The 19,525-nt window shown below is 43.4% G+C and overlaps 2 protein-coding genes across 3 annotated transcripts; one reads left to right on the top strand and one right to left on the bottom strand.

The window, feature by feature from the left end:
* On the top strand, positions 1-11,394 carry HAUS5 (HAUS augmin like complex subunit 5). Of its 2 annotated transcripts, none has more exons than XM_072426315.1 (20): positions 1-94; positions 1,586-1,703; positions 1,778-1,840; positions 1,917-1,949; positions 2,176-2,200; positions 2,846-2,978; positions 3,186-3,333; positions 3,408-3,486; positions 4,548-4,627; positions 4,719-4,779; positions 5,626-5,819; positions 6,917-6,983; positions 7,108-7,253; positions 8,070-8,232; positions 8,316-8,396; positions 8,642-8,787; positions 8,956-9,070; positions 9,248-9,386; positions 10,078-10,210; positions 10,480-11,394. In XM_072426315.1, exons 2-20 carry the CDS (start codon positions 1,606-1,608, stop codon positions 10,604-10,606), a joined length of 2,031 nt encoding a protein of 676 aa, XP_072282416.1. In that variant the 5' UTR covers positions 1-94; positions 1,586-1,605; the 3' UTR covers positions 10,607-11,394. The 2 variants fall into 2 exon arrangements, with proteins under 2 accessions (XP_072282416.1, XP_072282417.1); XM_072426316.1 differs by having other exon boundaries at positions 21-143.
* Positions 11,395-13,492: 2,098 nt separating this feature from the next.
* ETV2 (ETS variant transcription factor 2) lies at positions 13,493-18,056 on the bottom strand. Its single transcript, XM_072426006.1, has 7 exons — positions 17,909-18,056; positions 16,776-16,833; positions 16,134-16,298; positions 15,642-15,992; positions 15,401-15,538; positions 14,646-14,767; positions 13,493-14,057 (listed from the first exon to the last, which is right to left on the bottom strand). The coding sequence occupies exons 2-7, from the start codon at positions 16,831-16,833 to the stop codon at positions 13,836-13,838; spliced, it is 1,056 nt and encodes a 351-aa protein (XP_072282107.1). The 5' UTR covers positions 17,909-18,056; the 3' UTR covers positions 13,493-13,835.
* Positions 18,057-19,525: the final 1,469 nt, after the last annotated feature.

Raw genomic sequence — 19,525 nt, 5'->3', positions numbered from 1 at the left:
GAGTGCGGAAAGTGCAGCGCGCTGACCCCACCCGGCGGTGACACATTAAAAGCGCGACTGGCGGGAAGCTGAAACTGAGCAGATACCGGAGAGGGTGAGAGTGGGGGAGCGGAAACAAACAACCGGGACTACAACCCCCAGAGGTCAGGGCATACTGGGAGTTTTAGTCCTCCACTCTAGCTGGACTGTCACAGGGCATGCTGGGACTTGTAGTGACCCGGGACATGTATTGGAACCTGCAGGGCATGCTGGGACTTGTGGTGGTGGTGCAGTGCATGCTGGGCGCGCGGCCGTATTGCATTCTGGGAGTTGTAGTATCTGCACTCCATTCTGAGACTTGTAGTGGGCGTTGGGTTATCTTGGGCCCTGGGGCCCCCAGTCTCTCTCCCATGTTTGTTGATGTCCAATGTACAAATTTGTTGCTTTTGGGTTGTTGTATGTTTGCGTCTTTTTGCCTGAAGCTTTGAAATTTACACTGTTGCCCATAGCAACCCATTAAGTTCACTTCCTGTGGTTGGTGTTGCCCAGTGACACGCCAGGCCTCCCCGTCATTTTCATACCACAACTACAGGAGGACCAAAACCAACCTTGTTGTGGTTGCCAGGGGCAACCGGGCCTATTCTACACCTCCATCGCCTCCAGTCAGTGCCCCTTATACCTTCCGCCACCTCTGTGTGGGGCATTTCCAGGACTTTTCCGTATTCTCTGTTTTATTTATCCGTCACTGTCTGTAAATACCCCAAAAATTCATTTTGTTTAGGAATTCTTATTGTTAGGGAATAAAATCACAGAAAAGCTGAATTCAAGAGATTTTTTCATGGTACTTCCTGTCATGTGACCGTCATACACAAATCTCATTGGACGAGGCCAAGTGTAGGTCTCTCCATTTTGCTGGGCTTTGTGAATGGATCCCACTCATCCCATTGCCCATAACAACCGCTTTATGTTGTCCTCACCGCGCAGGCATTTACTCTCTTTGATAAGATGATTGCCATGGAAACCGATTGTTAGCAAACGACTGCCACGTGCAAATCTAGCAGAAAATTGGCGTCCCAATAAATACGATCTATAATTGGTGGATTAAAATTCAGAATCATTGCCCCTCCCTCTTTCCTCTATCATATTGTACTTCAGGGCAGGAGCTTAGAAAGAGCTTGCGCTGCTATTGGTGGTCACAGCAACGAGGGAGGGCTTTGTCTGGGCAAAGATGGGTAACCCCAACCCTACAAGATAATTATAAAGATGGGGGGGGGGGGGGGGCTGGTGATCAGGTAGGTGGTGACTTCCTACTCCCTTCCGGGGAGGCCCTGTCAGTAGTGCCTTTTAATTGGCTCCTGTAGCATCATGTAGAGGAGGGGCAGAACCTTCTCTTGGTAGAGATGGTCACATGACACATTTTAAAGCTGTTGTTATCACAGCCAACTCGTTTCAGGGTTTTGCCTCCTCTGCGCCAGGGCTTTGGGTTTGAATTACTAATGCTGAGGACAGGCTTAGTTTCCAAGGTGAATAAATAAGGAGACGGAGAGGACAACTAATCAGAAACGAGGACCTTTATATTATAATATATATATATTTTTATTTCCAGACCTCTCTGCCGTCTCCGGGATGGATCGCCGCGGCCTGGCACAGGAGCTGCGGAGATGGTTGGTGGAGGAGATGGGCGTTCCTCCTCAGAAAGCACCCCCAGAGGAAGTCCTGCAGAGGTGAGGCATGATCTGCAGCAATAAAGAGGACCTGTCTACTCCGACCTGTTTCTTACATTTTTCTCCTCCCACAGGCTTTTCATCGGTCAGTGTGCCGACATCTGGAAATATGTCATCCGCCACATGCGAAGCCAGAGGTGAGGGCAGGAAGGTTGGTCCATATATGTCAGGCCAATCCGCCGGCTTCAATGACCCTTTCTGTCTTTCTTGCAGGACGGTGAAGAACATCGAAGGCAACCTGCTGTGGTATCCTTTCTGGCCGCGATTCCGGATCTGTACAGCCCGCTAGTGTTATATGTTTTCTTTCTGTCCATCCAATCCTGATATTTACACATCTGTACCACACGGCACAGCCAGGAGACCTGACTTTACCCCAGTTACAATTCTAGGTCTTGTTCATCTGATATCTGTGGTCTCCTTTTTTAAATATCTGATCTGCATTGTGTATATTTCACCTTGACTCTGAACACAGGTATCAGCAGCTGCAGCACTCGGAGGTAAGTGACTATTCAATCAGGACTGCAGGTGGGGGGAGCAGCACGAGTTCCATATTTCAGGCATCAGGGGATTACAGGTGCAGTGCTGTGTGGGGTGGTCATGTGACAACGCAGCTCTATATCGCCAGTAGTGAAGGATTATGGGAAATGTAGAGGCATCATGAGGATTGGACAGCCCAGTCCCCCTGGTGGCTGATGATGGGTATATTATCTCAGCCTGATGGTGGCGCTCTGTACAGACACCATACGGTGGTCATTAGGGACAAACCAAGGAAGAGATTTACCCGCTGTCAGGTTTTTGTTTGTTTTTTTTTTTTTTATATACATTTGGAGAGATTTTCTTTTATTTCCTGTTTTAAAGACCCAACACGAAGTTAGGAAGGAATTTCTCCCACTTTGTGGAGATTTACTCTTGGCAGTCCTGATGACCGTATTTGCCATTAGGAGATTTCACCCCCTTTGTTCTGGTGATTGCTCACCACTGGGGTATTCTGCTACCAACCAAAATTGGACGGGGGGCGGGGGTGGTGGCTTTAGACCTCATTCCCCCACAATTTTCATTGTTTTCCTATGGGAGGTGGGAGAAATGATCCAATTGCCCCCTAGTTCTCCTTCCCCAAATTAAACATTTTATGTCTTTGGCAGGCGCAGCGATCGGTGGAGGAGGAGGAGCAACAACGCAGGAAGCAGCTGTGTCGGGAGATCTTGGAGCTGCGATCGGAGCTTCAGCACCTGCAGGAACAGATCCAGAGTGCGGAGCAGGAGATCGTCAGCCAAGGTGAGAGGGGGTATTAAAATTCACTCCAATGCCTATGGTCACTGGTAAGGTCGCTTGGTAACCTGCATGCTGCCCCCTCCCGGTGTTGTTGCACGCTAACAACCTGTGCGAGGCCCCCTCCCGTTGTTGTTGCACGCTAACAACCTGTGCGCTGCCCCCTCCCGGTGTTGTTGCACGCTAACAACCTGTACGCTGTCCCCCCATCAGAACTGAACAGCGAGAAGTTGCAGGATTACCGCCGCCGCACTCTCCTGCTCCGAGCGTTCAATAAGAAGAGAGAACAGGAGTGCGAGACTCTGCGTGAAAGCAACACTCGGATACAGTACCGCTGCGAGCAGCTGCAGGACGTCAGCCGGTAAGATTACAGCATGGGGTGAATTACGGATGAATGTCACAGATCTGTAACACATTTGTGTTCTCTCCATGCAGCGTATCCCAGAGGGAGATTATATTTCCTTTGTTGGAAAGTAGCTCTGCCAGCGGTGCCTTACCAGAGCCGGAAGTGATGGTAGGTGCTGCTTCTCAATGTCGGGTATTTGGTGAGGAGCAGCGGGCATCGGGTTGGGTTTCCTAGCGTGGTAATATTGTTATTGGAGCCCATGGGCAGATCTGTTCAGCACAGACGGAGAAATGGTGGTTGGAGAAATCTGTGAGCAGGATGGGTAACAGAAGCACAGATTCAAAAGGAAAAATCTTTATCTGCTGTGAAAAGCCAACACGTTTTAGGGTCATTATCTCCCTTCTTCAGGGCTACAGACATAAACATGTGTGGGTAGCCCTGAATAAGGCCACCCCCCCATTTTCTATATGTCTGTGTCACCGTACAGGTCCTCATGCTTGCATGGAACGTTGCTCAGGTAACGACACACAGGTGCCATTCCCTGCACCAGCCCAGGTCCGCATGATACCAGACACAGGGGGCACAGTGTTCAAGCCAGAATTATTTTTTAAGCCAGGTTGGAAGAAATTGCAAATGAGTGCCAGCCCCTGTAGTGTGACCCAGCTCTTCGGTAACCGCCCAAAAACAGCTGGTGCTGGGTGGTGCGCCCAGCTAAAAGGGGCAGGGGAGAACACTGGGGCAGTTTCATGACTGCTTGACCACCCAGGAAGTAGCCTGAATAAGGCTGGACGTCAAGTGCAGCGTTATTTAGTAGACATGTGGACTTACTGTTGGTGGGCTTACAGCATCATAGACAAGGTGGGCATCCCAGCAAAAGCTAAACTTTGAATTTTTCCGGACAACACAAAATTGCATTCAGCACCCCAGTAGAGGAGAAGCTGTAGGCTTGTGGTGGCCCCAGTATAGTTGCACAACTTTTCAATAACCATCCAAAAACAGCCGGGTGGTGTGCCCTGCTTAAACGGGCCTGGGGAAAACACTGGGACCCAATTATAATGCCATGTTAGTTTGTTACAATGCGTATCTTCAGGTGACGGCACCATATTGAATCTTAATTCCAGCATAGATGAAAATGTCATGATTTAAGGAACTCCGGCTTCAGGGATTGGGACGACTCTTCCTGTTTACCTTCCACAATGACCAGTTATAAAATCATTCTCCTTTTACAGAGGGACGTCCGAGAAGTTTGCCAAATGCGGTTCCAGTTCTTGCGCTCTCTCTGCGATGACGCCATCTCCGGCTCTTCTCTGTAAGTACAAACATCCTGATTGAATAATGAAAGAGAGAACACTGTGCAATATCCAATCTGTTCTCCTAAATATGACTTTTATCTTGCGCAGGGCCAGAGGAGGGGAGGAGCTTCGTTCTCTGTCTCACCAGCAGTGGATGAGCATGGCCGAGGTAAGTGTGAAAGCAATTTAAAGATTCCTTTTTATTATTAATATTATTAATAATAAACAGTATTTATATACCGCCAACATATTACGCAGCGCTGTACATTAAATAGGAGGTACAAATGACAGACAGATACAGACAGTGACACAGGTGAAAGAGAGAGGACCCTGCCCTGAAGAGCTTACAATCTAGCAGGTGGGAGAAGTATAGCACAATAGGAGGGGAGATATGAAATGGTGGGAAGTAGTGAGGGTTAGGAGATAGAAGAAGATTGGGTTTTGAGCGCTCTTTTAAAGGAGGAGAAAGCAGAAGCAAGCTAAATAGGAAGACCATTCAAGTTGGGGCAGCTCTAGAAAAGTCTTTGAGATGTGCTTATGACAAGGTTATGAATGTGATTCTTCTGACCACATTCACAGTTTCTGAGATTCACAGTTTTTCACTTAAAAAAAAAAAAAAAAAAAACAATTACCATAATTGGTAAATTACAAATGTTTTTAATTGCGGTCTACTAAGATCTCTATAATAAGGCTGCTTGCTATCACTATGCAGTGTGTGTTTTTTTTTTTTTTTTTTTTTTTTTTTTTTTTTTTACTGAGTGGGGAAAAAGTCATAGGCGGGTGGCAGCCCCTGCATTGTGCGGGTGGCTACTAAAAAGTGCAGGGCAGTGCGCCCAGTTAAAAGGGCCTGGAGAGAACACTGCTGTCCAATAGTCTTTATAGTGCACTCATCTGGTCTTTCCTTTGCTAAGCAATGCTGAATATGCTTACCGGGGTGGTGAAGAATTATAAAGACAGTAAATGTAATCTGGAATCCTTTGGCTATGTTAACATATGATATGTTTTATGTCTATAGAAAGTGTGGAGTTCTCACCCTCCCAATCATATAGTCTCCTCCCTGGAGCGCCTGGCTCTGGAGGCCACGTGGGACCTGGGGCAGCTACAGTCCTCTCTCACTGCTGACCCATCGCAGATATCCTCCAGCATCTCTGACACCACGTGTGAGACCCATGACAGCAGAGACGCCTTAGAGACCTCCAAGCGGGCAAGGTAATCTTTTACATAAGTAGAAGTTTGGCCTCCCAGGTTCGAATGTCAGCCAGGATGCTATCTGCATGGAGTTTGCTGGTCCTCTTTGTGTCTGTTTGGGTTTCCACCCACAGACCAAAAACATGCAGTTAGGATAATTGGCTTCCCCCCAAAATTGATCATGACCGTGAAAATGACATATGACTATGGTAGGGACATTAGATTGTGTGCTCCTTTGAGGGACAGCTAGTCACATGACTATGTACAGCGCATTGTAATATGTCAGCACTATATAAATACTGTGTAATAATAATATCCTTTTACAGCTGAAGTAGCAGAATGTTTTGTATTTACATTGGATGAGGTTTGGCTCAAACCTCAAATTATTCTTAAATGTGTTCAGTAAGGTTGAGGTCAGGGCTCTCTGCAGGACATTCGAGTTCCTCGAGTACACCAACATTCTGACCCCATGCCTTTATGGAGCTGGCTTTGTACCCCGGGGCACAGTTATGGGGGAACAGAAAAGGGTCACCAAACTGTGACCACAAGACTGGAAGAGCACAATTGTCTACAATGTCTCTGTATGATGGAAGATTAACAAGATCATCCACTGGGGACACCTGAAAAAGGTCCACATGCTGAGCATCACATCTCCTGTGTAGACCTTGCCCATATAGGAGATGTGGTGCTGAGGTGTCCACATTATTTTGGCCAGTGTAAGGCTGGGTACACACGTGCAATAATTGTTGTTGGAAATGATCTTTCACGATCCTTTCCAACGATAAAAGACTGAACGATGGAAAGGGGGAAAAGGACGTGGCAGCACCCCACTGCGCTCTCTCCCCTTCACTTTTCATTATGATGGTTTGTTGTCCGTGGATCCACTGATTGTGGGAACAATGGATGACGAGTGCTGTACACACCAGATTCTCACCTGATATCAGCCCTGAGGCAATTATCGGATAAGAATCATCTGATGTGTGTATGCAGCCTAATTGTAGGTATGTGAATAAGCAGTATGACACATTGAGATTAAAGAGGTTCGGGGACATGCCAGGCAGTAGTCATTGTTGCTGGACAGAATTTGCATTTTCTTGATTTGCTATCTTGTATTTCAGGTCCTATTATGAGAGCGATCGTCACAATTCTCCAGATATTCTTCCATCCTTTAACAGCCTGATACAGGTAGGTGGAACACAGAGAAGACATGGGTGATATAATGGGCAATACTCTCTATATTCTCAGATCTGCTGTGATCATTGAGGACATCAGCGGCTCTTACAGGATCTTTTTTTCTTTATGTCCTCAGGAGGGCTGGGCTGAGTCCGTCAAGGTAACCACACAGCTACATTCTGTGCAGCACCAAATGCAGGAAGTGTCTGAACGCCTGGCAGGGAAGATCCAGGAAGTACACAAAACGTTGTCAGATGACAGCGAGGTCTCCCAGCTCTGCAGGTGAAGATCCAAGATTGTGAGAAACTTTGTGACAACTGCAGTCATCTTATTAACCCTAAGGGTCTATTCATACCTGTCCAATGATCTGCACTGTGACCCTAATTACCCTGCAGGGACAGAGTGTTGTCACCTTATAACAAGAAGTGTCTGCACAACGATTTTCATGGCTGGGTCACCAGGAATTATTTTGATTAAAGCTGAAACTTTATTGAATTTTGAAATTACATTTTTAAAGCTTATATAGGAAATTTAGTGATTGTTTCACATCTATTTTATTACGGTAAGAATATGTAGAAATCTCTTAGATTATAGTGGGATCGGGTTTATAAAATATATGAATCCTGTGAAATGGTTTATCTCTGGATTGTAGTGTGGGCTTGTCTGCTAAATACATTATAATTATTGTCTTCTCACATTCTGCATTAAAAAATTTCATTTATTCTATATACAGTTAAATTTCAAATTTGCAGGTAATAGTTGCAGTACTTGTTGTTGGGCTTTAGGTGGCGCTAAAACTATTTAGATTAGAGTAGGGATTTTATCTCTAAGTGCGCCATCTGCAGGCTGTGGTTGGGTATTGCATCTTATTATTATTATTCAGGATTTGTATAGTGCCAACATATGCTGTACTTTATATAAGGGTTGCAAATGACAGATACAGACAGTGACACAGGAGGAGGAGTGGACCCTGTCCAGAAGAGCTTACAATCTAGGAAGTGGGGGATGTAACACACAAAAGGAGGGGCGAGACCTTATTCTAACAAATTTTTAACCCTAGCTTGCTTTGTTTCCCCTCTCTGAATGTCGGTTTGTCAGGGCTGCATTTGATGCTGAGCTTCGCTCTGTGCTCCTACGAGGATGTCACGATGCTTTGCTGCAAGAATGTCGGACGCTACAGGAAAGCTCTGTGGACCGGAAGCAGGAAGTGAGACATCTCCAACAGCAACAACTCAACATCCAGGACTCATGCCTGCTTCTGGTCAGTGTGTGGCCCTGGGTTTATAATCCGTCTTCCATGTCTGTCTTCTCCTCGAATCTCTAACTTGTCACTTTCTATTACAGGACAAAAAGCAAAAACAGATCCAGATCCTAATAAAGGGGAACTCCACAACCAAATGCCAAATTAGGCGCAGCTGTGCAGAGGTGAGGCCCTGTGTCAGACATCTATTAGGGACAATTTATTATAATATGGACACAATTTGAGGACTCGTTAGCACCAGTCCTGCACATTTCTCAGGTCACGGCTCTCACACTGAGCCTTTGGTGCAAGGCATGATGGGAGTTATAGTACCCTTCTATCCCAAGTGATAAGCGAGTAACATGGGGGTGGTGTTCTGGATCTGTGCAGCATGTTATTCATAGCTAATCCACCTAAATTTCTGCACCAGGTACTGAAATATGTTAAGGAGAAGCTCCTACTGCGCCCACAGGAAGTTTCCCAGGAGTCCCAGCGCCTGAAGGATTCCATCATGAAAGACGTCAAACACTTCTCAGCCATCTCCCTCCCGGCACTTCAGAAACTTAGTACAGACGGGTCAGTGATCCTGGGGTCAGGCTTGTGGTGTCTCCGTAGACATGACCTAAATCTGCCTCCAGCCCTCCCTTTTGTCCAATCTGCCCTCCCCTTCATTCAATCTGCCCTTCAGCCCTCTTCTTCATCCAATCTGCCTATTGATCATTGTCTTTAATTTTTCTTGCACAGCGTCAATGAAGTCCCGGCTCAGGACCTCTCCATCAATCGCCTGTCTACCCCCCACTGTCCGTACTTTAATGTCTACAGAGGTATCTACACCAGCATTGGCCTGCCTTTATATAAGGTAAGCCATTGATGAATCGCTGTTGTAACTCTAGAAAACCCTACAAAAGTACAGAAAAAAAGAACAATCTGACCCGAAACAAATCGCCAAGAACATTTTATCATTGCAATGTGGCATTACTGCCACCAGGGCGGCCACGTTGCTCTTACCAAACTGATCTCCCTTTTTAACTCGCAGGCTCCAGAGACCATCCTCAGCCATGTCTCCGATATGAAGAAGCAGCTGCTTTTCCTGCGTTCTCAGCTGAACAGCCGCAATCAAGCTGTGAGCAAAATACAGAAGCAGCTGCGCGAGAGCCAGAACCCGGACACCGACAGTAAGCTGGGGGGGGAATAATGATGGGGTTCACATGACACACGGTTTACTGTTGATCTGATGTTGAAAATGTATTAATTTATTTGCATACATCAGATTGAATTGTGATCCCTCCAACTTGTACATTATTATTAATAAACAGGATTTATATAGCTCCAACAAGTTATGCAGCGCTGTACATTAAATAGGAGTTGCAAATGACAGACAGTGACACAAGAGGAGGAGGAAAGGACCCTGCCCTGAATAGCTTACAATTTAGGGGGTGGGGGAAGTAACATACAATAGGAGGGAAGGTTAAAACAGCACCTGCCCTGTTTTATGTTTAGATGCATACATTAAAATAAAGTTGCTCTTGTAGTAATTTAAAATATATATATTGGCAGAAGGCAGGGTGGTAGGGGCAGTGTGATTTAAAGGATCTGCTGCTAACATCCTAATATCAGACACCTTTTAGATGTCTTGTAAAGTCCATGCCTGGACTGGCCACAAGGGGAGCTACAGACCATTAGGTTGCTGCTATAAATATTATTTATTTATATATATATATATATATATAATTAAATTATATATAATGACTTTAATCCTCTCTTCCTTTAGCTGTAATTGATGAGTCCATAGTCCCCATACACCATTCTCCTACCATAATATTTTTCTATGTTTCATCCTTAATTATTATTTTTTTTCCCTCCCAGCCCTCCTGAAGTTGCTCTCGGCCCATTATGCCCAGCAAACGAATAAGCTGGTTCCCAGGCTGCAGCGACTGATCGAGCAATGTGAGAAAAGCCAGGAATATGCAGCCGAGGCCCAGGCCACCGTTACCGACTGGTATGTCTAAATACAATGGTAATAGATTACCTGCACAGGTGACAAGGGGAAGATTCTGGAGAGAGGTACAACCCCGTACCTACTGATAACAGTTTAAGTGCTTGAATATTTGATGGCAGAGTGTAAAGGATTATATAAGCTATTTGTGGGGGGGGGGGAATTAGGCTGTCAAATTGTGGGGTCTTTTATATAGCAGAATATTGAATTTTACCCTGTGCTGAAACAGATTTCTTTTTGTGACATTTCATCTCTTCCTGACCCCCTTGCAGGTGGGAGCAGCCGGCCCAGACGTGCCTGCCCTGGGAGCAGAGAGGAGGTCTCACCCTACAACAGTGGCGCGATCGCTGGACGGTAGCAGTGACGGCCTTGCAGCGCTCATCAGGAGGCAGGAGATAATACATTTTAAACTGACTGTTTTGGGGGGGGGGGAGAAAAGAGATAAAACAATTAACCTTGCACATTTTAAGAACTCATACAGCAAAAAAAGATGCTGCATTTTACACTAGCCACCAGATGGCACCATAGAGGAACAAAACATTTACACTAACACCGACAATAAAATTGTACAGACGAGTTTTTATTGGCTGTTCATGGACCGGTGTACAGGGTCAGCATTGGTGGATTGTGGATTATTCTTGGCGTCCTGTAATCCTCATTGATGAGTTTTCCACATCTGCTCTAGCTCACTCCTGTAAAGCACAATAACTTTGCTCTGTTACCTTTTCATTTTTTGTTCACCTTGTCTCAAGTTCTGCCTTGAGTTTTTCATTAAAGGAAAATGCATTACGTGTAAGAGCCATGATTGCCAAATTATTGCCAATTCTATCCTCATTGTGGTACAGTGTACGTCAACCTGAAGATTTTCCTTTTGTTTCCTCTTTCATACTCCCCTACATTCCTCTATTTGTGTTTTGGGGACACCATTGCAAAGAGCCATTTCTAAGCACCACCTTAGCTGATCCTTCATTTGGAGTCTTGGCAGGAAAAAAAAAATTATACTAAATATTAGTTTTTCGTGTTTTTCCTCAAATGAACTGCAGGTGGCAGTGTTGTGTTTCTGCACCTTTAACAATAGGACTAATGACCGGCAATTTGAAGTTTTAAAATCTTTTATTGAAAGTAATTAACATGACCCCTTTATACAACAACAAGAAAATAAAATAAAATTATGTACAGAACATTGATAGTGACTTTTTTGGTGAATTTATTATAAAAGCAGAACCTGCATGCTTGTTGGGAGCCTGTGTATAACTGACTACAATGTTCCTACTTAGGGAGAGCGATCCTTATTGATCAGTGGGACTACCGATTGCATGAAAAGACCAATAGAGAAGCAACCCTGTAATAAAAATGAATGTTTATGTATTTTTAAATTGCCCTTCCAGCTATGAGGAACAGGGGCAGCATTTTAAACCAATCAGAATTTACTGCAGTGCACTGGGAGCTTCCTGAGAAGAGAGGAGTTGCTGTGTTGCTCTCTTTTGAGGGGCGTGTCCTTGACCAAGCTATATCTCTTTAACTGTAATAGAAACAAATGTAGTCAGATCCTGAGGGGTGTCAAGATTAGTAAACTCAATTAAGAAATTTATCCCTTCATATTATGAGCAACACCCCCCATCATCAGGCACTTGCCCCCTGGTAATGCTATGGAAGGGGCTGGTTCTGAGTTTTAATTCTTTGTGCCCCCAACCCAGAAAAACTTTGCAGAGACAAAAACCCTGACTGTATACTTATTCCAAAACAAGGGCTTTGGGGGTGGTTCCTGTCATGTGACCCCCAGCGCCCGTTCCCACCCTGCACTCACCCTATGTCCTCAGTCTTCCAGGATAAATTGAATTCCTTTGTAGTGATTGGAAGCTCACTGAGGACAACGAGTGGTAAGATATGAGTACTGCAGCCAGAACCAGGCCGCATTAAATACAATTTTAATATGTACCCCCAGCTGTCTCTCGCCGTTCACATTGCGGAATGTTTATTTTCAGAACGTTTCTACAAATATAAACTTCTTTGTCTCGCGCTCAGCCGCCTTTTATCAGATGCACTGCGCTGGTTGCTAGAACTCCCCATAGCTGCGTCTCATATCGCAGCATCTAGCAGTACGCATCGGGGTGGCTGAACGCCTCCACCGTGCCAGAAACGTCTTTCTGAGAAACGCAGACAGGAAGCCACAACCAAAATCTCTGACATCTCCAGCGAGTGTTTCTCGAGTCGCTTCGCCACCTTTTTTTACTTATCTGAAAGGCCGCCAAACGTGCAAACAAAAAAAATGCACTTAAAGGGACGGCGACATTCATCAGGTGCCCCAAGGATGGTTTTGCCACCTGCAGATCTGGTGCTCTTACAACACTAGATTTGTAAATGGGAGCGGGTGGATTATGTGGGGTGGTAATCCGGGGGTTTGGTTGCCATACCCTAAATTGTGACCTGCAGCGACTTGCATGGAGTTTGGGATCACCAGTAAGGTAGGTACGGGGCATCATAGGCTTGCATTGCACTGCAGGAAGGGGCGATCACCGGGCAAAGTGGCAGCTTATGGCATTCGCCGGCATCTGGTGATCTATAACGCGGCGATCATCTAAATGATTTTATAATGTGGGGGTGTTTTTAGCAGATCGTCTTATAAAAATCTTTTGATCCAAAACTCCCCTTCATCTAAATAGCGTTCGTTTTGCTATACCTTGTCACTTTTTTTTTTGCTTTTATAACTTTTTTCCCCTTTCTATTTTTTATTGCAGTGCTGCTCATCTTCTGCAGACGCTTTCTTCCACCTCCTGTCCACATCCACACCGCCATCATAGCCATGGACTGGTGTCCTGATAGTGACCGTGGATCTGATTTATTAATGCTGGGCAGGATACACTTTCATCAGTGAAGCTGGGTGATTCAGCAAACCTGGAATGGATCTGGTCCAAGATTGCTAACAAACAGCAAATGACTTTGAAGAAATCTATTCCAGGTTTGCTGGATCACCCAGGTTTACTGATGAAAGTGTATCTTCTCCAGCCTTGGAGAGCTTTGCTAAATCAGCCCAGTGGTAGAATAGACCGATTTTATTCTTGATGCAGGCTGCAGGTATCAGGTTGACAACACCCAAGCTGGATTAGAAAGCGTGAACACAGTGTTGTCACCCTATTACAGAAAGTCTTTTCCTGGCAGAATCATAAGATTTGATGTTATTGGAATCTGCAGCTCTAAACCCCCGTAGACGACCTTTGTTTTATTTAAATTGTATGTACAGATATAAATAAAGCTTCAATCAAAGGAAAATGACAAAATCATTCCTTAAAAAACATTTTTATTATGATTAATATACAAAATATAATAATTAAATATTTACACAGTAAATAGAAAAACGGTCGGGGCAAATGGAATGTACCTGAGAGGCAAAAAATAAAATTAAACAATTTGAGGTTCACATTTTGTGGAGGCCGATTGGAACGGGCACTAACGGTTCTCCAGTCGCCCCCTTCTGGCCGGTGTCCAGTATTGTCCAGTGCTTTACGACAACAGCTCCGTAGTACTTGGCTGTGTATTTTGGGGGAGTCATCAACTGTCCCCCACACAGCCGGTCCTGAGATTCGCCCCGCGTTCGGGACTTAAAGTTCTTTGTGAAAGGGCCACACCTTCACAGGTCCTTGGGCCCCTGGCTCTTGTCCTTGGCGTCCTGCGGCAGCCCTTGCGTCGACCTGTTGAGGAGCCCCTGGAGGTCGCAGACGAATTTGTAGACGTAGCGCTGGCCCCCGGTTTTGTGGATGATGTTTTTGTGGTAGTAGTAGCGCAGCCCGCGGCTCAGCTTCTCGTAGTTCATTCTGGGTTTGTTCTTACGTCTGCCCCAACGCCGTGCCACCTGCCAGAGCGGAAAGGATCACGTTAATGAGTGCAACCAGGAAAAAGGAATTTTAAATAACTCTTAATTTTATGTTACTTTAAGAAGTGAGGAAACCTTCCCGAAGGGGCAGAGAAAACAAAACAAGAAGAATGGGGCTTTCTGAGGATCTGTCAATTTTTAACCCCCCCCCCCCTTTTATTACTGGGTTGAATGCACTTCCTGTTTGGTCACCAAGCCAGGAAGTGAGCAAAATCTCTACAATAGGGACCCGGGCTGTGTTAATAAACCCCACAGCGATGATAACCCTTCAATTCACCAATGGAACCCCCTAACAATACATTTTAACCGCTGTTAGTTTGGTAAAAAGGATTATTCTCGCTATTAGGGTTATTTTGCTCAGTTGCCTTTATTCTATTGGTCAGGCATGTTCCTGTGGGTGTGGCCTAGCCCCAAAATTAAATAAACAGAGAAGAATTTATTATAACTGGGTTATATTGCCTAGTTGCTGTTATTCTATTGGTCAGGCATGTTCCTGTGGGCGTGGCTTAGCCTAATAATACATTTACAGATGCTGATAATACATAATAAATTTGGCTAATGACTTACCTCGTTTGGGTCGGACAGCTTGAATTCCCAGCCATTGCCGGTCCAGCTGATGAGCTTCTGGCATGACGAGTCCTGCAGTAACTCCAACAGGAACTGCCACAGCTGAATGGGGCCATTGCTGCCTGTTAGAAAAAAGAAAGGAGTTATTGGTGGAGAATATTGGTGGTATCAGGTGTACCAAAAGATGGACACCTATGAAGGTCGCCCACCCTGCATTACTGAAGGAGTGGGTGCCATCATCCTAATATTGCATTGAGACGTTTGGTTCCCAGTGAGATTTAAACAATATGCCTTTTTTGCTCAATAGAAGCGCTATCAGAAAAAATGGGCTGCCTTGAGTTGTGAGACATTATTATAATAAAGTGTTTAAATAGCACCAACATATTACATAGCGCTGTACAGTCCATATTCATGTCACTAGCTGTCCCTCAAAGGAGCTCACAATCTAATGTCCCCACCATAGTCATATGTCATTAATGTAATGTAAGGTCAATTTTGGGGGGAAGCCAGTTAACCTAACTGCATGTTTTTGGAATGTGGGAGGAAACTGGAGTACCTGGAGGAAACCCACACAACCATGGGGAGAACATACAAACTCCATGCAGATGTGTCCTGGCTAAGATTTAAACCTGCAAAGGTCAGAGTGCTAACCATGCTGCCCTTTGAAAGACAGACCAAACGCTTTTAGAAGGCTACCAATAATTGAATACCAATTGCATAAACCTTGTCTTTAGATTGCAGACGTTTCCTCTTACCTGTTGTGGGCGGTTTGCTGTCTTTGACGCCAGCGGTTTTCTGGGTATAGGTGGAGTAGTAACTGTTTTTGTTGGTGCCGGTGTGATGAGTATTTAGGTTGGAGGTCTGGAAGAAATCGGATTCGCCGTAGGAATAACCTAAAAGGAGATGTAATGGTTAGTTAAGTGTATGCAGAATTGCCTAAACTATGCAGGAAAATTTTACTGGACCTAAAAAAAGGTGGGGGGACCCCATAAATACCTGTGTGGGGGTCCTGTGCTGGTCTGTGCTGGACGTTGGTGTTTATTGGGGTAAAGTTGGTGCTTCTCATCTCCATGGACTGGCCGCAGTTCATCCAGGAGGCTTCGTCCCAGCTGGGCCATTCTTGGGATGCCCAGGAGAAGCTTTCATCACCGACTGAGCCGACCCCGGTGCCCTGCGAGTACCCGTCAGATTCGGGGGTAAAGGCCAAGTCCTGCTGAGCATGGTACAGGGACTCCTCCACCTCCTGGAGAGATCCCAGCATGCTTTGCTGGAGGGTATGATGCTGCAAGTCTTCTGTCAGTGGCGGCATCCCCGACTGAAACGATGGCAGATATTCCTCACTTTGTCCTGTAGAGGGAGACAAACTTTTTAGCCACGCCCATAAAAAAAATCAAAAATTCAAAAAAAAATTATACGCTAAATGCAATCATTGGTGAACAATAGCTTCATTCTACCAATCAGATTCTTAGGAGTTGGAGGACAGCTCACCTTGGTTGTACTGCCAGTAATTCAGCGATTGCTCGGTGAAGGCTTCGCATGAGAGGGTGGTAATGCCCTGCTGCCACATGGAGGGGTATTGTGCCTTCCCAGAATTCAGTGGGGTGCAGCTCAGGTCAGCGTCCTGGGGGAAACCTGAATCTTCAAGTTTGAGGTCTGCACAAAAGAAAAAAAAAAAATCTGTTTACCCCATGTGGTTTAAGCTTCATAAAAGCAACACACAACTATATATATATATGCTAAAAACTGCATAAAATGACAATAAAAGTAAAACAAAAAAAATGTTAAAATGAGATAACAAAATCTACACTATCACAAAACGGATCTTGTGGGATTTAAATGGGGTGTGCAGATGAAACTGAGCAGGGGGAGGGGGTGAAGAGCCAAATGGTGACACTCAGCTAGGCTGCATGGATTGCACATTGCAAGATCATTGGCTGGCAACATTCCCCTGCTATTTCGCAACCAAGCCCATGTGATCTTTATAGAAACAGAAATATTATGGATATAGATTGTATTATTTGGAAGGATGCAAAAATATTTTTCAAAAAGATTGCTTAATGCTTTTTTGTTTTTTAATATTCTTTAAAAATGCAATACAATATTTGCTGTATATAGATGTCGGGCACTCACCTAGGTTGGGCACCTCCTGGCAGGGCAAGTCCGGGCTGTAGAAGCTGTTCAGTGCCATCTGTGGGGCAAAAGAGAAGGGTCAGTGATGGTACAACCATGATGGGTATAAAATATTAGGTCAAAAAATATATGAGTATAAAAGAGTATAAAATAAGAGGAAAAATAAATAGACATTGCACCCAGTGCGTGTGACATTATCATGGTGTTATCATTATTAAACAGGAGTTATATAGCGCCAACATATTACGCAGCGCTGTACATTAAATAAGGGGTGGCAAATGACAGACTAATACAGACAGTGACACAGGAGGAGGAGAGGACCCTGCCCCAAAGAGCTTACAATTTGAGTTGTTTTGTAGGGAAAGTGGAGTGCAGTGTGAATTTTTGATTTACAATAAAAAAAAGTCAAAAAAGCTCAAAAATAGTGTAAAAAAATAAAAACATCACTCATATTATTATTAAATTATTGTTAAACAGGATTTATATAGCGCCAACATATTACGCAGCGCTGTACATTAAATAGATGCTTCTATATAAAAATGGGTTGAAATTTAGGAGGTTATATAAGAAACATTGGGCTGTCCTATACATAGAGCTTGGTCAGCTCTTAATGAGAATTTGGGGAATATGGTGAACAGTATACATAACATGTGAAAGATAAGTTGGGTCATTGGGGTAAAAGTACTCGCATTGGTAAGCAAATTAGATTTGGGGTACTGAAAACAAAGTTGCAATGGAACAGAGGATTCGGAATAAAATTAAATAAAAATTGGGGTAAGTAATGAAAATTTGGGTAAATAAGTAAAACAAAAGCATAGACATTTTTTGGGGTGCCACAGATAATGATGTTACAGAATTTAAAATCTGGGGTGCTAAGTTAAAGAAGGAATTTGAGGTTTCGTAGAATTTGAGTCAGGAATAAAATTTGAGGTGTTGCCATTTGAGGACAATTGTAGAATTGGTTGGACTGAGGGTCAGTATTTTAGAATTTGAGTTGCATAGAAGGAAAGCTGGGACATGGGGTTAGAATAAAAGAATTACCTGTGAAGGGCTGTAGAGTTTGGGGTGTTAGAAGCAGTGGGGTGCAGGAGTGTAGATTTGGGGGTGCTGTGCAGGGAGTTCAGATCTCTCACCTTGGTCTGTGTATTCCGGTCAGTCTCTGTTCTCTAAGCCTCTGAATGGTTCCCAGGTGAGCAGGACAATGTTCTCCTCTGCTGACCCTCTGCCCCATTTATACACCCAGGCCTTCTCTGATTGGCTGCTGAGAGTGTGACGGTCCCCCTGTCTCCTTCACCCTCCAGGGGGGAGAGTTTCCGTGACGTCACAAATCACAACTTCAGAGTGCAGCAAGGAGGAGGAATGGGGGTCTTATCAATGGGGTCAGATGACAGCTTGAGAGCCATCACTCAGAGGAGAGGAAGAGGGGCTCTCCGCACATCTACCCAGAGAAAATATTTACATCTATAAATATCCCGACCCCGATACCCCCCGACCCCGTATATAGCATCAGATTACTTTATAGAGTTATATATAGACTCATATAACACAATATAACTACTGAACATAGACTAATATATTACAATGTGATACACTAGAACTACAAAACATAAACTAATATAACATGTATAACAAGTAATATAACATAAATGTAATAGAAAATAACATAATATAATACAATATAACTACAAAACTTGTCCTAATATTATAGAATATTTCAGCATATTAAAATGCAACACAATAGAAATACTAAACATACCTGTATATACACAGTATATTAAAATATAACAAAATATACCTACAAAACATAAACTAATATAACAGAGTACTAGAATACAACATATTATATTACAATGCAACACAATATAACAACAAAGCATAAACTAATAGAACAGTGTAATGGAATATAACATAATATAATACAATACAACTACAAAACATGTCCTAATATAATAAAATATCTCAGCATAATAAAATGCAATACAGTATAAATACTAAACATACCCGTATGTAACACAGTATAAAATAAGATATAAGTATTAAACATATGCTAACATAACACAGTATATTAAAACACAATACAATATAATCATTCAGCATGTCCTAATATCACATAATATTATACAATGTAGCACAGAATACTTACTTACTTACTTAATATAATGCAGTGTAATACAATGTAACACAATATAACTACAAAACATAATATTGGCGCAGTATAATAAAATGAGATATAAGTACTAAACATATCCTTACATAACACAGTATATTATAACAATATAATCACTAACCATGCCCTAATATCACATAGTGTAATACAATATAACTACAAAACTAGCCTGAACATAATAGAATATATCACCATAACAAAATACAATACAACACTATTAGTAACACATCCTTTTATAACACAGTATAACAATACTAAATAATAGTAAAATATGTTACAATATAATTTCTGAACATGTCCTAATATAATACATTATGATCAATATAATGCAAGTTAGCTGCTAGATTTGTCATAATATAACACAAAATATTATAACACAATACTTTAACATGATAGAACTAATAAACTTGTCCAAATATACAAAGTATAGTAATATATAACACAATGTAACTTCCACTGCTATACATTGCCTAATATAATAAAACACAATGTAACTACTTCTATATTTGGCCTTATATAATATAACACAAAGTGACATTATTTACCAAAGAATAATTAATATGATATAATATAGCTAAATGTG

Source organism: Pyxicephalus adspersus, chromosome 11, assembly GCF_032062135.1.
Source record: "Pyxicephalus adspersus chromosome 11, UCB_Pads_2.0, whole genome shotgun sequence".
NCBI classification, from domain to species: domain Eukaryota; kingdom Metazoa; phylum Chordata; class Amphibia; order Anura; family Pyxicephalidae; genus Pyxicephalus; species Pyxicephalus adspersus.
Note: the sequence above shows the minus strand (reverse complement) of the source record. Positions and strands in the feature narration are given on the sequence as shown.

Excerpts from the sequence above, each read along its gene's own strand:
- HAUS5 (XM_072426315.1), top strand. The coding sequence starts at position 1,606 with ATGGATCGCCGCGGCCTGGCACAGGAGCTGCGGAGATGGTTGGTGGAG. Across the intron at positions 4,628-4,718 it reads GCCATCTCCGGCTCTTCTCT|GGCCAGAGGAGGGGAGGAGC; the intron begins GTAAGTACAAAC and ends TATCTTGCGCAG. Across the intron at positions 5,820-6,916 it reads GAGACCTCCAAGCGGGCAAG|GTCCTATTATGAGAGCGATC; the intron begins GTAATCTTTTAC and ends CTTGTATTTCAG.
- ETV2 (XM_072426006.1), bottom strand. The coding sequence starts at position 16,833 with ATGGCACTGAACAGCTTCTACAGCCCGGACTTGCCCTGCCAGGAGGTG. Across the intron at positions 15,539-15,641 it reads AGCACAGGACCCCCACACAG|GTTATTCCTACGGCGAATCC; the intron begins GTATTTATGGGG and ends ATCTCCTTTTAG. Across the intron at positions 14,768-15,400 it reads CAGCAAACCGCCCACAACAG|GCAGCAATGGCCCCATTCAG; the intron begins GTAAGAGGAAAC and ends TTTTTCTAACAG.